Below are 13,831 nucleotides of genomic sequence, written 5' to 3'. Positions count from 1 at the left end.
TGTGAAGAGATAACTTCTTCCAGCAGCTATCAATCTGGAGTCAAATATGTGGATCACGAAGTAGGCTCCATTCTATGTCTCGAATGCTGTCATCAAAATTGACCTCAGAAGAGATGGCTCCCAAGCGATAAATGCTCGAGGGCTTGTTAAAAAAATCATTGGAAGCTACTATATCCCACGGCCAGAAAGATGGTAGGAGGTCATAAAGTCCGCCCCTAGAGACACCGTGTATTGTGTACATAATATGCAAGGAAATATGTTGGCTTTCTCGTCAAATCAAATTAGGAGAATCCATGACCAAATACAATTTCTGTTGTCCCATTAAAAAGAATAAAATGATTTTAAAAAAATAAAATGAATTTGTTCTCGCCATTCCTGACTTCAGCCTCCTTTCTTGCCAGTGAAGGTAAGAATGGTTGGAAAAATGCCATTATGTAATGGTGCCGATGTGTTTTTCTGGATTTGAGTTGCCGGTTTCAATGGTACCCTAACCTTCAGCAAGCAGCATTGAAACACCCACAAGAGAAACAGTCACAACCGAACCGAATTACCAGTCCCAACCACACTGTAGCTCTCCGGTTCTTTTACACCGACGTTCCTAAATTCAAGATCACCAAAAGTTGTCACCAAAAGAAGATCACCAAAAGTCCCGGCAGGAACACTCGCCATCTTTGAAATGGTGGAACCTGTTCTTATCTCTCATTATGATATCCCTTCCAAGTGCTCTGGAGACATACTTAGAGAACGTATGACAGTCATTGCAGACCCTCAGGTTCTTCATGATCCTTATTGGAGTCCCAGCACTCTTCATCCTGGTGAGACTAAATGCAATGGCAAGCTTCTCACTGTGAGTCCGGACTGCAGCCTCTTTCTCCTCGGACTCCACATCATGAAGCACAACTCCAGTTACCGGCTCATAACCCATCCCTCGTAGCACCGTAGTTACCTCATCCAACTTCTTGTATATCTCCTTCCACTGACCGTGCGATCCTTCATGGAATAAATAAACCTCTCCATCCAACTCCACAGAGCTATAAGCTGCAACTTTCCTCACATGATTCCCTCTCATGTTCTCCCTAACCTTCTGAACATCATCCCACCTCCCAGAAGCTGCATAGATGTTCGAAAGAAGCACATGATATGAAGGTATCCCAGGAGCCAATCTAAAGACCTCGTCTGCAGCAAGCTGGCCCAGCTCCAAGTCATGATAAATTGTGCAAGCCCCTAGCAAAGCACCCCAAACGCCGGCGTCTTGCTCGATGGGCATACTCTTGATAAAGTTATAGGTCTCCTCCAGATGCCCTGAACGGCCAAGAAGATCGACCATCGACGCATAATGTTCGACTTTTGGATCCAACATGCGGCTGAAATACTCCTTTCCTTCCCCAACCAAACCGGCATGGCTGCATGCGGAGAGAACGGCGAGGTTCGTCACATGGTTCGGCTGCACCCCTTCATCCTGCATCCGAGAGAAGAGAGACAATGCTCTCTGGCTATCACCATTCACCGCATACCCTCCGATCATGGTACTCCAAGAAACAATACTTCTCTGCTGCATCTCGCCAAATAGCTTGCTGGCCTCTTCCATGCTGCCGCATTTCGCGTACATGTCAAGGAGAGCATTGTCCACGAAGACATTGCTCTCGAGCATCTCCTCCTTGATGCGCCTGTGAAGCCTCCTGCCCCGTTCCAAGCACCCCAAATAAGCGCAAGATGAAATGGCACTCACTAGAGTGATGGAATCGGGCTTCATTCCAGCTGACTCCATTCGGTGAAAGAGTCTAAGAGCCTTATCTGCATGACCGTTCTGCGTGAAAGAACTGATCAACGCATTCCATGCAACTAAGTCTTTGCTGCCACTACTCATGCTTTCGAATATATTCTCCGCCGAATCGCAAGCGCCCAGCTTTGCATACATGATCATTAACTCAGTCTGGACAATGGCATCATTGACGAGCCTAAATTTGATGACGAGCGAATGGATCGCCATCCCAAGCCAGACGTCGAGCAGGTCGGCGCAGGCTTTGAGCACGAAAGGGAAGGTGAAGCTATCGGGGCGGACGCCGAGGCGGCGCATGTCGTGGTACAGAGCGATGGCGTCGCCGGGGAGGTTGGTCCTGGCGTAGGCACGGATGAGGGTGTTCCAGAGGAAGACGCGGGGCTTGTGCATATCGTCGAACAGGTGGCGGGCGTACGACATGTCGGGAATGGAGATGAGGGACAGGAGGAGCTGGGTGAGGAGGCTGTTCTTGTGGGAGAGACCGGTGGTGAGGAGGAGCGCATGGATTTGCTTGAGATGGGGCCGGCTCGAGGCGGACCGGAGGAGGACGGCGAAGCCGGCTTTGGTGGTGGGCGGCGGCGGCGGCGAGGTGTGTAGGGAGCGAAGGAGGGCGAGCGTGCAAATATTGATGGGTGAGGTACCTCTAGCTATCATCACTATTTTATTCCTCTGATTGAAATGTTTAGAGGCTTTGAATCAAGCTAAAACAAACACTCGGGAGTTAAAAGCTCGGGTCAAGTTCTTCAATTATCAAGCGCATGCCTGAGTTCCCCAAACCCGGTTCGACTTCTAAGCTCTTTGGCAACATTTTTTATTGCTTATAGAAGCAAATTGGTTAGCTATATCCATCAGAGATAAATCAACCAACTTGGCTCGTTCTGAAAATAAATGCATGGAATATGTTTAAAGGGTGTTTTTACGAAAGATTTACCTCTTTCTGGTTATTTGATATAGTCCTTGTGAAAAATGTCCAAATAAATCCGTGCTTTAGTACCCAAATTAGCATATGTTTTCCAGCATCAGTACATATGGTGTTAGAATTAATGTATATAGTGACAAAGGAGCGCATAAGCACTGATTTGAATACTTAGAATATATAATGGAATATGCTACAACCATTTAAAAATACAAACTTTTCTACAGCACAAAAAGAAAAATTTATATGGTCATGCGAACTACTTTTTGTCTAAAAATAAAGACTAATTAAAAATTCAAAATGAAATAAAATTCCTAATCAAAAAGCCTTAGCCGGCACATAATAAAATCACTTCTCCAGTAGCATCTCAGGAAATAATAATAAAAAAAATTATATTTACCACATCGGTGAGTGCTTGATACCGAGCCCTTTATCAAAATAATTTTAAAAAAAAATTATTTATAAAAATAATATAGTTTATAACTTATTTATCAAATTAATATAAATTTTATAAAACGTCATTCCAAATGGTGTTTTTAGTGTGCACGTCACCACCCCTTTTTCACGTGGACGATGAACAAAAAAAAAAAAAATAAACACGCCATTTCAAATGGTGTTTTTGAAAACGCCATTCAAAAAGCCATTTGAAATGGCGTTTTCAAAAACACCATTTCAAATGACGAGTTTAATTATTTATTTCTCAAAAAAAATAAAAAAATAAGAAAAAAATAAAAATAAAAATTTTAAAATTTTTAAAAAATAAAAATTTTAATTTTGATTCAAATAAAAATTATCATTTCAAATTAGTATCCCCATTTTAAATTATTTTTTAAAAAAATATCTGAAAAAAGAAAAAAATGGTGTAAAAAAATACCATAAAAAAAATAATTGAAAAAAATAAAAATTATAATTCTAAATTTTAAGAAAATAAAAATTTTAATTTTAATTCAAATAAAAATCATCATTTCAAATTACAATCACCTTTTAAAATTATTTTTTTTAAAAAATATTTCAAAAAAAATACCTTAAAAAATACCTACAAAAAAAATGCCATAAAAATTGAAAAAAAAGATAAAAATGGGAAAAAATTAAAATTATAATTTTAAATTATAAAAAAATAAGAATTTTAATTTGAATTTAAAAAAATAAAAAAAATAAAAAATGCCATAAAAATGAAAAAAAGAAAAAATGAGAAAAAAAATAAAAAATTTAAATTTAAATATTTAAAAAAAATAAAAATTTTAACTTTAATTCAAATAAAAATTATCATTTCAAATTACTATCCCCATTTTAAATTAATTTTTTTATTAAAAAATCTCATAAAAATAACTCAAAAAAATAAAAAAAATTAAAAATATCATAAAAAAGAGAAAAAATAAAAAAAATAAAATTTGAAATGAAAAATATCAAAGAAAATTATGTTTTTGAAAATGCCATTTGAAATTATAAAAAATTATATTTCTAAGAATTATATTTCAAAATTAAAAAAAAAATAAAAATTTTAATTTTAATTCAAATAAAAAACATCATTTCAAATTAAATTTTTTAAAAAATATCTCAAAAAAGGAGAAAAAATAGCTAAAGAAATAAAAAAATATCATAAAAATAGAAAAAAATAAAAAATAAAAAAGTTATAATTATAGTTGTGAATTTTGATATGGAGCAGTCGATGCGCCAGATATGACATCTGCAGAATATGCGTAGATCAAAAGGTGGTGGCATCTGTGCAGCATCTAGTGATAACATCTGCAGAATATGCGGTGATGGCATATGTGGAATATATGATGACGGTGTATATCTCATATCTAATGCATCAGCTGCTCCATACCAAGACGCACAGCTATAATTATAATTTTTTATTTTTTATTTTTTTCTATTTTTATAGTATTTTTTATTTTTTTAGCTATTTTTTCTCTTTTTTTGAGATATTTTTTTAAAAAAATTAATTTAAAATGGTGTTTTTTATTTGAATTAAAATTAAAATTTTTATTTTTTTAAAATTTAGAAATATAATTCTTAGAAATATGATTCTTTATAATTTCAAATGGAGTTTTCAAAAAATGCCATTTTTTTTCGCATTTTTCATTTTAAATTTTATTTTTTTTATTTTTCTCTTTTTTATGATATTTTTAAATTTTTTCTTTTTTTTTATTTTTTTAATAAAAAAATTAATTTAAAATGGAGATAGTAATTTAAAATGATAATTTTTATTTAAATTAAAGTTATAATTTTTATTTTTTTAAAATTTAAATTTATAATTTTTATTTTTTTCCTATTTTTTCCCATTTTTCACTTTTTTATGGTATTTTTTATTTTTTTATTTTTTTGAATTCAAATTAATTTTTTTAATAATTTAAAATTATAATTATAATTTGTTCCTATTTTTATCTTTTTTTCTATTTTTATGGTATTTTTTTAGGTATTTTTTCTTTGTTTGGAATATTTTTTAAAAGAATTATGGGGGAAGTAATTTGAAATGATGTTTTTTATTTGAATTAAAATTAAAATTTTTATTTTTTTAAATTTATAATTATAAATTTTATTTTTTTCATTTTTTTTCTCATTTTTTTATGGTATTTTTTATTTTTTTAATTTTTTAAGATATTTTTTTGGATATTTTTTTTTAAAAATAAATTTGAAATAAGAAAAATAATTTGAAATGATATTTTTTATTTGAATTAAAATTAAAATTTTTATTTTTTTTATTTTTTTTAAAAATAAATAATTAAACTCGTCATTTGAAATGGCGTTTTCGAAAATATTATTTTAAATGATATTTTTTAAAACGTCATTCAAAAAATGGTGAGTTTAATTTTTTTTTATTATTAAATATCATTTGAAATGATATTTTATCGAAATTATATTAATTTGATAAATAAATTAAAAATTATATTATTTTTATAAATAATTTTTTTTTAAAATTATTTTGATAAAGGACTCGCTTGATACCTATTGGAAGGCTCGGCGAACGCCAAGTTGCACTGCCAGAATACAAGCCGAAAAGTGTCTCTGGGACACGAGCTCTGTTGGTCCAAAATTAACTCGCAACCGGAAGACTAATTCAGATCTCTTACACGTGCCCTTTTTTTTTGGGACAGATGGAAGCCAAAGCAGCCAGGCGCGTGTCTCCGTTCTCATGTCCTACTTCGGTGCTGAAGAAAAAAGACGAGCCAAGAGAGAGCTAGCCGGCCGAGTGCCCGGCAGTCTCCAATGGCGAGCACCATCGTTGATCCGCATGACAAGATGAGGGGTAGAGACGCTGGGCGAGTGGATCGAGTACCATAGGCAATTACTTTTTCCATGCATCATATAAGCTTGATGATTTTCTCAGGAATTAACTGGGAAATTCCACTGATAGAAGATTGTATGTCCAAGTATTTTTTTTATTGTAATAGTATTACAGCATGTTAAAATTATAAAAATTGTCCGCTGATTCCACTAGAATCATATACTATGGCAAAGAGTAGTTGTCTATTAGATACTACAAGTACTTATTTAACTCTTTTCATCAAGAGCTTTGTTGCTATGTGCCTTTGCTTTCTGCTTCTTCTTTTTTGTCTTATTTTAATTTGATGATCTGGTGGAAAAAAGATGGTTCTCTTAACTCACATGCCAGGTGTGTCCGGGCCAAGGGAGAGGAGGCACCCGAGTGCGAGAAGTTTGCTCGTTACTACCGATCTCTGTCCTTCTGAATGGGTATGAGCAATTGCTGGAGCCGCACCTGCTTCTATATATATTATCTTACCCTCTTTTTCTCTGCCTGGACGCGCCCTTACTTGTTATTGCGCTGGTTTTGGGTGCAGATCGAGAAATGGAACGAGCAGAGGGAGATGGGAATATTTCCGGGTCCCCTTTGAAACACAATAGAGTCGAATAATATGTGGAAGTTCTGCTCCATGTCTGATCTCTAGCTAAGTTTTGTATAATAGTTTTTGGAATAGTTTGGGTCCTGTAATGTCAGTATAATTAGTACGTCGGGCATATCGTTCGCTTGCTTGACTGCAATATCCATCGCTTACGTACGTAGTTCTATAACAGGGCAATTAGTGAACTAGGTTGATTTGAGGACAGAAATTACTGGATGAGTTTAGTGTTTCAGTCAAAGTAGGATCCAGCATATCCTCTGCTTGCTAGCTTTTTCCAAAGGGACGTGAGGAGAGGACGAGAACGGCATGTTTCCCGTTCTGAGCCTAAACCAAATCTAAAGAACTTGGTTGGTTATAAGTCCTAAACTATAAGCCAACCTCTGATCAAGTTGGAAATAAACGATCCAATCGGACTCAACAAAAAAGGGTTCAAAAAGCTGATAGCAAACCACCATGCACAGAATATGCAGAAATAGTGGGGCTCAATCTAGACCTAATTCACTAAGAGAAAAAACTGGTTTAAAGTTTAGGGCCAAAGCAAGTTTAGATCCGGGTGGGTTAGAGTGGTTATGATCTGCATTGCATAGTTGCAGCTATAATTTCATTCTCTAGAATCTTGGCGGATGGACAGATGGTAGACCGAAGAAAAAAAAAAAAAATAAATAAGGGAAGAACAACATGTGTATGAATTTTTCCCGATCACAATGATATAAATGATACAATGCTACTTGAGCACTGTAGCATTGTAATGAGGACACCAACAATGTCAAGCGCGACAGGCAACAGAGAGCTCTCAATTCTCAAAGTCTGAAATTATTACCTTAAATTTTTCACAGATAATTATCTTTAGGATGCTGCTTTCTAGCACCGCTCTCCTCCGTGATAAGAATACCGGTTCCACGTTGTAGCCGCGGATTGGCACGGCACAGATGACAGGCAGATTCCGTATGCCAGCTTTCCAATCACCGCACTCCGATGCTCTAGAGTAGGGACGTGGCGATTTTTTTTCCCTCGTCTTTATAAAATGATCGATGGTACTCTAATCGTTGAGCTAAAGCCTGATGTGTTCCGCCCACCATGGGGAGGCTCAGACAGGCCAGGCCGTTCTTTCCTCAGCCCTATTCCGGACCACGGTCCGACATACTTTGTTAGCCCAGCAGCAACCAAACCGAGGCGCCCTCGAGGTGCTTCGCGCACGACGCTGGCAGTACCTCGCGCCATTCAAAGTGCCGTCGCCCGGCCGGCATCCACTTTTTTTTGGTGAGACGGAGGGGCCAGAGACTATTCATTAATAGCATGAATAAAAAGTTTACAGAAATGACAACCCCATTACAAGATACCGACAAGAGAGATACAGGCCTCCTCCCGAGATATGGACAAAACCATGAGCAGAGGGTGCCAAAACAAAGCTATAATATAAAAGCATCAAGTAAGAAATAGAGGATGGATGGGACCATAGACCGGTTCTTGCGTCCAAGGAGGAACCATCCGTAAAGATCAAAACAGGGCCAAAACAGAGATTAGCTAAGGGCATGGAAACAATCTGAGAGAAGACCGCGCCGATAAAATACTGAGCTCCAGTCGGCCGAAGGTGCAGCATGTCCTCAAAATCCGTCCCGCCGGCATCTACTTCAGTCCTATCAGTTTGAGCGACGACCCCGGCCACTTTCCTAATGATTAAGTTAATAATAACCAGTGAATAATCCCGTGTCCGGCTCGCCGGCATCCACTCACCTTGTCCACATAGCTATAAAATAACGTGACCACAGATGGCAGCAACCACACATTCATGCGAAACCAACCACCCACCCACCGTCAATAATTAACACAGTACCATGGGCTAGATCATGAGGTCGGACGAATCCTCACCGTCTAATCTCCCGGCAAGCCCTCACATCCATCATTGTTGTGTTGCCTATAAATAAATAAGCAATCCTATAACGCCGGAAACTAGAAGAGTTCCGTGCCAGAGCTCCGTAGTCCGGTAGCAGTAGTAGATCAGAGGAACAGATCCAGAGAGAGAATGAGGGAGATCTTGCACATCCAAGGGGGCCAATGCGGGAACCAGATCGGCTCCAAGTTCTGGGAGGTCGTGTGCGAGGAGCACGGCATCGATCCCACCGGCCGGTACACCGGCAACTCGGCATTGCAGCTGGAGCGGGTGAACGTATACTACAACGAGGCCAGCGGCGGGCGCTACGTCCCCCGTGCGGTGCTTATGGACCTGGAGCCCGGCATCATGGACAGCGTCCGCGCTGGCTCCTACGGCCACTTCTTCCGCCCCGACAACTTCGTCTATGGTCAGTCCGGCGCCGGCAACAACTGGGCCAAGGGCCACTACACCGAGGGCGCCGAGCTCATCGATTCCGTCCTGGACGTCGTTCGCAAAGAAGCCGAGAACTGCGATTGCCTCCAAGGTCTCTGCCTCTCCTTCTTCCAGTTCAACTCCTCCGATTTAGTTGTGTGCGCTCTGTTTCTCAATCCTAGATCTCTTTGTATACAGGCTTCCAAGTGTGTCATTCGCTGGGGGGTGGCACTGGATCTGGAATGGGCACCCTTCTTATCTCCAAGATCCGGGAAGAGTACCCGGACCGCATGATGCTCACCTTCTCGGTGTTCCCCTCCCCCAAGGTCTCCGACACCGTGGTGGAGCCCTACAACGCCACCCTCTCTGTCCACCAGCTCGTCGAGAACGCCGACGAGTGCATGGTCCTCGACAATGAGGCCCTGTACGAGATCTGCTTCCGCACCCTCAAGCTCACCACTCCAAGCTGTAAGTCCTGTCAATACTGTTCGACGTCTCTCCCCAGGAGTCCCCTCCTGCTGACTGACAGATTTTTTGTGCTTTCTCTTACGAACACCAGTTGGGGACTTGAACCATTTGATCTCCGCCACCATGAGTGGAGTCACCTGCTGCCTTCGATTCCCCGGCCAGCTCAACTCCGACCTCCGAAAGCTCGCCGTCAATTTGATCCCTTTCCCCCGTCTCCACTTCTTCATGGTGGGGTTTGCCCCCCTGACATCCCGCGGCTCGCAGCAGTACCAGGCGCTGACCGTCCCGGAGCTCACTCAGCAGATGTGGGATGCGAAGAACATGATGTGCGCCGCCGACCCCCGCCACGGCCGCTACCTCACCGCCTCCGCCATGTTCCGGGGGAAGATGAGCACCAAGGAGGTGGACGAGCAGTTGATCCACGTCCAGAACAAGAACTCGTCCTACTTTGTGGAGTGGATCCCCAACAATGTGAAGACGAGCGTGTGCGATATCCCTCCCAAGGGACTGTCAATGGCGTCGACCTTCATCGGGAACTCGACGTCGATCCAGGAGATGTTCCGTCGGGTGAGCGAGCAGTTCACGGCCATGTTTAGGAGGAAGGCCTTCTTGCATTGGTATACAGGGGAAGGAATGGATGAGATGGAATTCACTGAGGCTGAGAACAACATGAATGATTTGGTTTCGGAGTATCAGCAGTATCAGGATGCAACCGCCGAAGAGGAGGTTGACTATGAGGACGAGGAAGAAGAAGTGCTGCATGACAACTGAGGAACAGATACAGAGATTGGTCATATGATTATGGTCCTATAGGTTTTCTTCCTTTGTGGTGGTGAGCTCCTATTTCAGTGTCCTCCTTGTGTGTATATTTTGGCCTGTTGCGTGGTTATGGACTACCGCACTTGCTTTGTTCCTTAGTTTCACTACTATTAGTCATTTACATTATCTAGCATGATGTGGTCCAGTGAATTGTGGTGCTTCCACAGTGAGAATTCTGGGTGCTTTCTTCCATTTGATCAGTAATGAAGCTAGTGTTGCATTCTTCTTCTCGACTCTAATTAGTTGGCTTTCCTTTTTACTTTTTCTTAATTTTCAGATGAATTTTTATGTAGCGACCACGGATATATTTTATTAACACAATGTTGGTGTCGCTTGGGAGATTACTCTATGGATTACCACTGGGTTTTACTTTTAAAAGATATTATTATTGGAACACCTGGTGTGCCAACTTCTCCTGTGGCAGATAAGCCAAGACAACGCGGAAGGCCCCTCTTGAGCATAGCATTATCGACAAGCAAGGTAGAATAAGCAAATCATAAAGTGATGCCGCAGCAACTATTAGCTGGCCATTGCAATCGTCTGCCGGTGGTCCACCCACCGCGAGACAAAGCCCGTGAGAGAGTTTATATATTCAAATAAAAAAATTATTTGCACGACGCCCATGACATAGCAAATTCGACATGGAGTGCATCGCTTTATGTCTATATAGCTATCATTTTTCAATGCGCATATAATATCTACAGTTTAATTTTTTCATTTAAAAATATTGAATAACAAAAATATCTCTATTTTTTGAAAAAATTATGACATCATGTGGTATGTTATGATTTTCTATATACAAGACGCCATAATATGGTCCAGGATATCATATTCAAGATGTCATAATATAAATATGATATTTTTGTTAAATCACTTTTCAACGTGCATCTAATACCTGCAGTTTCGATTTTTCGTTTGAAAATTCTGAATGATGAAAATATCGATGCTTTTTAGAAAAAATTATGACATTCTATGATATATTATGACATCTTGCATCAAAATTATGACTTTTTGCATGTAAGATGTCATAATATAAATATTAAATATTATAATTTTTTTCAAAAAATAAAAATATTTTTGTCATTCAAAATTTTTAAATGAAAAATTGTAAATATTAAATATATGTTGAAAAGTGATGATTATATAGATCAATCACATAAAATAATGCATCCTGCATTGAATTTTCTATATTGCCCTCCATGCATAAAAAATTTCACATTCAAACAACCAACTTGACATCGCGGCAACCAACCTGATGTTTAGAGTTATAGTTCAGGAGGAGTTGCAGTTCAAAACCCAATGATCCAAGGGGATAGCCTACCCTGCACTAGCAACATCTGAACAAGTAATAGTTACAAGTATTTTAAATTTGGGATAGGCTTACTTCGCTAGAACACCTTCAATCCTAAAATCATATACATGAACTAGTGACCAGATGTTGTAGAGTTGTCGAATGGTGACTTTTGTTGATAAGATTGGAATAATAAAATTAGTTAAAGAATTTAGAAATGGTAGTCCCAAAACTTGATAGCAGAGACATTTAACAACAAAGGGTGCCAGCATGCTGCGGCACTGGAATTTGGAAGGCACGCCACTACCCAATAATTTCTCTGAGTCCAAATACTGAGCATTCACCACCAGAGGCATAGGCAATCAAAGTTCTCCATGCAAGAGACTGCAAGAATACTCATCAAGTGAATGTTTATCGTGCACAGACACTAGGGTTTTGGGGTAGACTAGATTGGAGTAGGCATGCTGCATGGTGTTTAATTTGATAACTTATTAGTGATTGGCAACTTGGCATTATAGATCTTATCCATAACCCTTCTCTCTACCTAGGGAGAGGGTTAAAAGAGAGGAGAAAGAAAAAGGTAAACAGAAGGGGGAAATTACTTGTCAAAAATAAAGAAAAACAAGTCGAATTCTCTAGTTTCACCAAATTTAATTATGCCATGCAATCCCTTGAAAGGGAACTTGATCTTTACTCCAGTCCCTGGCATGCATCAATTACACTCATAACCTCCCTCTGTAGTAGTTTAGTGATCACATTGGTTGGGCCTGATACAGTTGGATCATGGATAATTTAAAGTTTTTTTCTTCACTTTCTTTGTTTCAAAGTAACGCATACCACCATATCTTTAATATTTTTCTTCTGGACAATACATCCTATTATATATTTAATATTTTTTATCATCTTCTAATTAATAAATTATTCATGATCCGTTGTGAACAAGATCCAACCAATAATTTTTTGCCCGTTGTGCCGTTTGTAACTTTGGTGAGAACACTAGCTTTCAACGTGAAACGGACCTTGAATTCATGCCCGGGCCAAGGTACAATGAAACTGTCCGATGAGTGCCTAATTAACCCAGTCCATGGCCGCCCTCACGGTACGGTTTGCAGCCCCACAGCAGCCTTTTACCACTTATCCAGTGGTTGTGTGTGTCATGTGGTTCATAAAAGATAAGGGATAGATTTGTGGCTGCGGTGTCGCTTCCGGCGGGAGGATGCAATTGGTTGCATTCCCCTAGGGCTTCTCCTCCTATCCTTGATCAGCCCCGAAGGGCCATGGCTACCTTCTTTACATCCCCCACTTTCCTCACTAAAACACTCACAAAACCCCAGCTCCGGTGCTCGCAGGCACCGCGCAACCCACCTCCTCAGACCCAGCAACCCATCCAATCGCCATCACAGCCTTCTTCCCCACCCCCTCCTCCGCCAGCGGCCAAGCCTCAGCCGAAGCCAAAGCTCGCTGCTGAATCCACCGATTGGATCGCCTCCGCCCTAACCAGAAGGTTCGGCCTCGGCGCCGGCCTCGCTTGGGCTGCCTTCCTCGCTGTCGGGGTCGTTTCCGAGCAGATCAAGACCCGTTTCGAAGCCTCTCAACAGGAAGCAAACACCAAGTCAGCCTACCAAAATTCACCAACTTTTACGCTAGTCAATATCCAGTAGGTTACTTAGACGGTCCATATATATTTTGTGCAGGGATGTCGAGAAAGAGGAAGAGATTGTTCTACCAAATGGCATCAGGTACGAACTTGATGATATCGCTGCTAAAAAGACTAGAGATAAGAACACAAACCCTCAACTTCCTCTGTTGTTTTGTTTACGTGTGGTTCAGATACTACGAGATGAGAGTGGGAGGTGGGACTGCGCCGAGGACGGGAGACTTGGTGGTGATCGATCTCCAAGGGAGGGTGGAAGGAAGCGGAGAGGCGTTTGTGGACACGTTTGAGGAGGGGAAGAGGCCGCTAGCGCTGGTGATGGGGTCGAGGCCTTACACCAAGGGGATGTGCGAGGGGGTGGAGTACGTGCTGAGGACAATGAGGGCTGGGGGGAAGAGGAGGGTGATGGTGCCCCCCAGCTTGGGGTTTGGAGATGAGGGTGCGGACTTGGGGTCGGGGGTCCGGATACCTCCTGCTGCTAGGCTTGAGTTTGTTGTCCAGGTGGACAAGGTTTCCGTCGCACCTTCTTGAGCTGTGAAGCTCCACAGAGTGGTGTTGTTCATTCAATTTTGGCACTGCAATATGTCGAAGTCACAGAAGTTGGATTTCTTCTACGGATGCTATTTTGATTAATTTCTTTCCTTTATTATTATGCACAGAATCTCAAATTCCATCTCCGTCTTTTGCTTTGATCCATCAGATCATCTGGTTGAAAAGCTATCATGAAATTGG

The 13,831-nt window shown here is 40.2% G+C and overlaps 3 protein-coding genes across 3 annotated transcripts; 2 read left to right on the top strand and 1 right to left on the bottom strand.

The window, feature by feature from the left end:
• Positions 1 to 245: 245 nt before the first annotated feature.
• Positions 246 to 2,567, bottom strand: LOC105041298 (pentatricopeptide repeat-containing protein At2g01510, mitochondrial). The gene has a single exon (XM_010918205.4). The coding sequence runs from the start codon at positions 2,432 to 2,434 to the stop codon at positions 638 to 640; it is 1,797 nt and encodes a 598-aa protein (XP_010916507.1). The 5' UTR covers positions 2,435 to 2,567; the 3' UTR covers positions 246 to 637.
• A 5,917-nt stretch (positions 2,568 to 8,484) lies between these two features.
• LOC105041299 (tubulin beta-1 chain) lies at positions 8,485 to 10,393 on the top strand. The gene is made up of 3 exons (XM_010918206.3): positions 8,485 to 8,979; positions 9,066 to 9,335; positions 9,427 to 10,393. The coding sequence occupies exons 1-3, from the start codon at positions 8,586 to 8,588 to the stop codon at positions 10,104 to 10,106; spliced, it is 1,344 nt and encodes a 447-aa protein (XP_010916508.1). The 5' UTR covers positions 8,485 to 8,585; the 3' UTR covers positions 10,107 to 10,393.
• Positions 10,394 to 12,626: 2,233 nt separating this feature from the next.
• Positions 12,627 to 13,776, top strand: LOC105041300 (peptidyl-prolyl cis-trans isomerase FKBP17-2, chloroplastic). Its single transcript, XM_010918207.3, has 3 exons — positions 12,627 to 13,057; positions 13,140 to 13,184; positions 13,276 to 13,776. Exons 1-3 carry the CDS (start codon positions 12,723 to 12,725, stop codon positions 13,628 to 13,630), a joined length of 735 nt encoding a protein of 244 aa, XP_010916509.1. The 5' UTR covers positions 12,627 to 12,722; the 3' UTR covers positions 13,631 to 13,776.
• Positions 13,777 to 13,831: the final 55 nt, after the last annotated feature.

Source organism: Elaeis guineensis, chromosome 3, assembly GCF_000442705.2.
Source record: "Elaeis guineensis isolate ETL-2024a chromosome 3, EG11, whole genome shotgun sequence".
Taxonomy (NCBI): domain Eukaryota; kingdom Viridiplantae; phylum Streptophyta; class Magnoliopsida; order Arecales; family Arecaceae; genus Elaeis; species Elaeis guineensis.
This window is presented reverse-complemented; position numbering and strand designations above follow the sequence as displayed.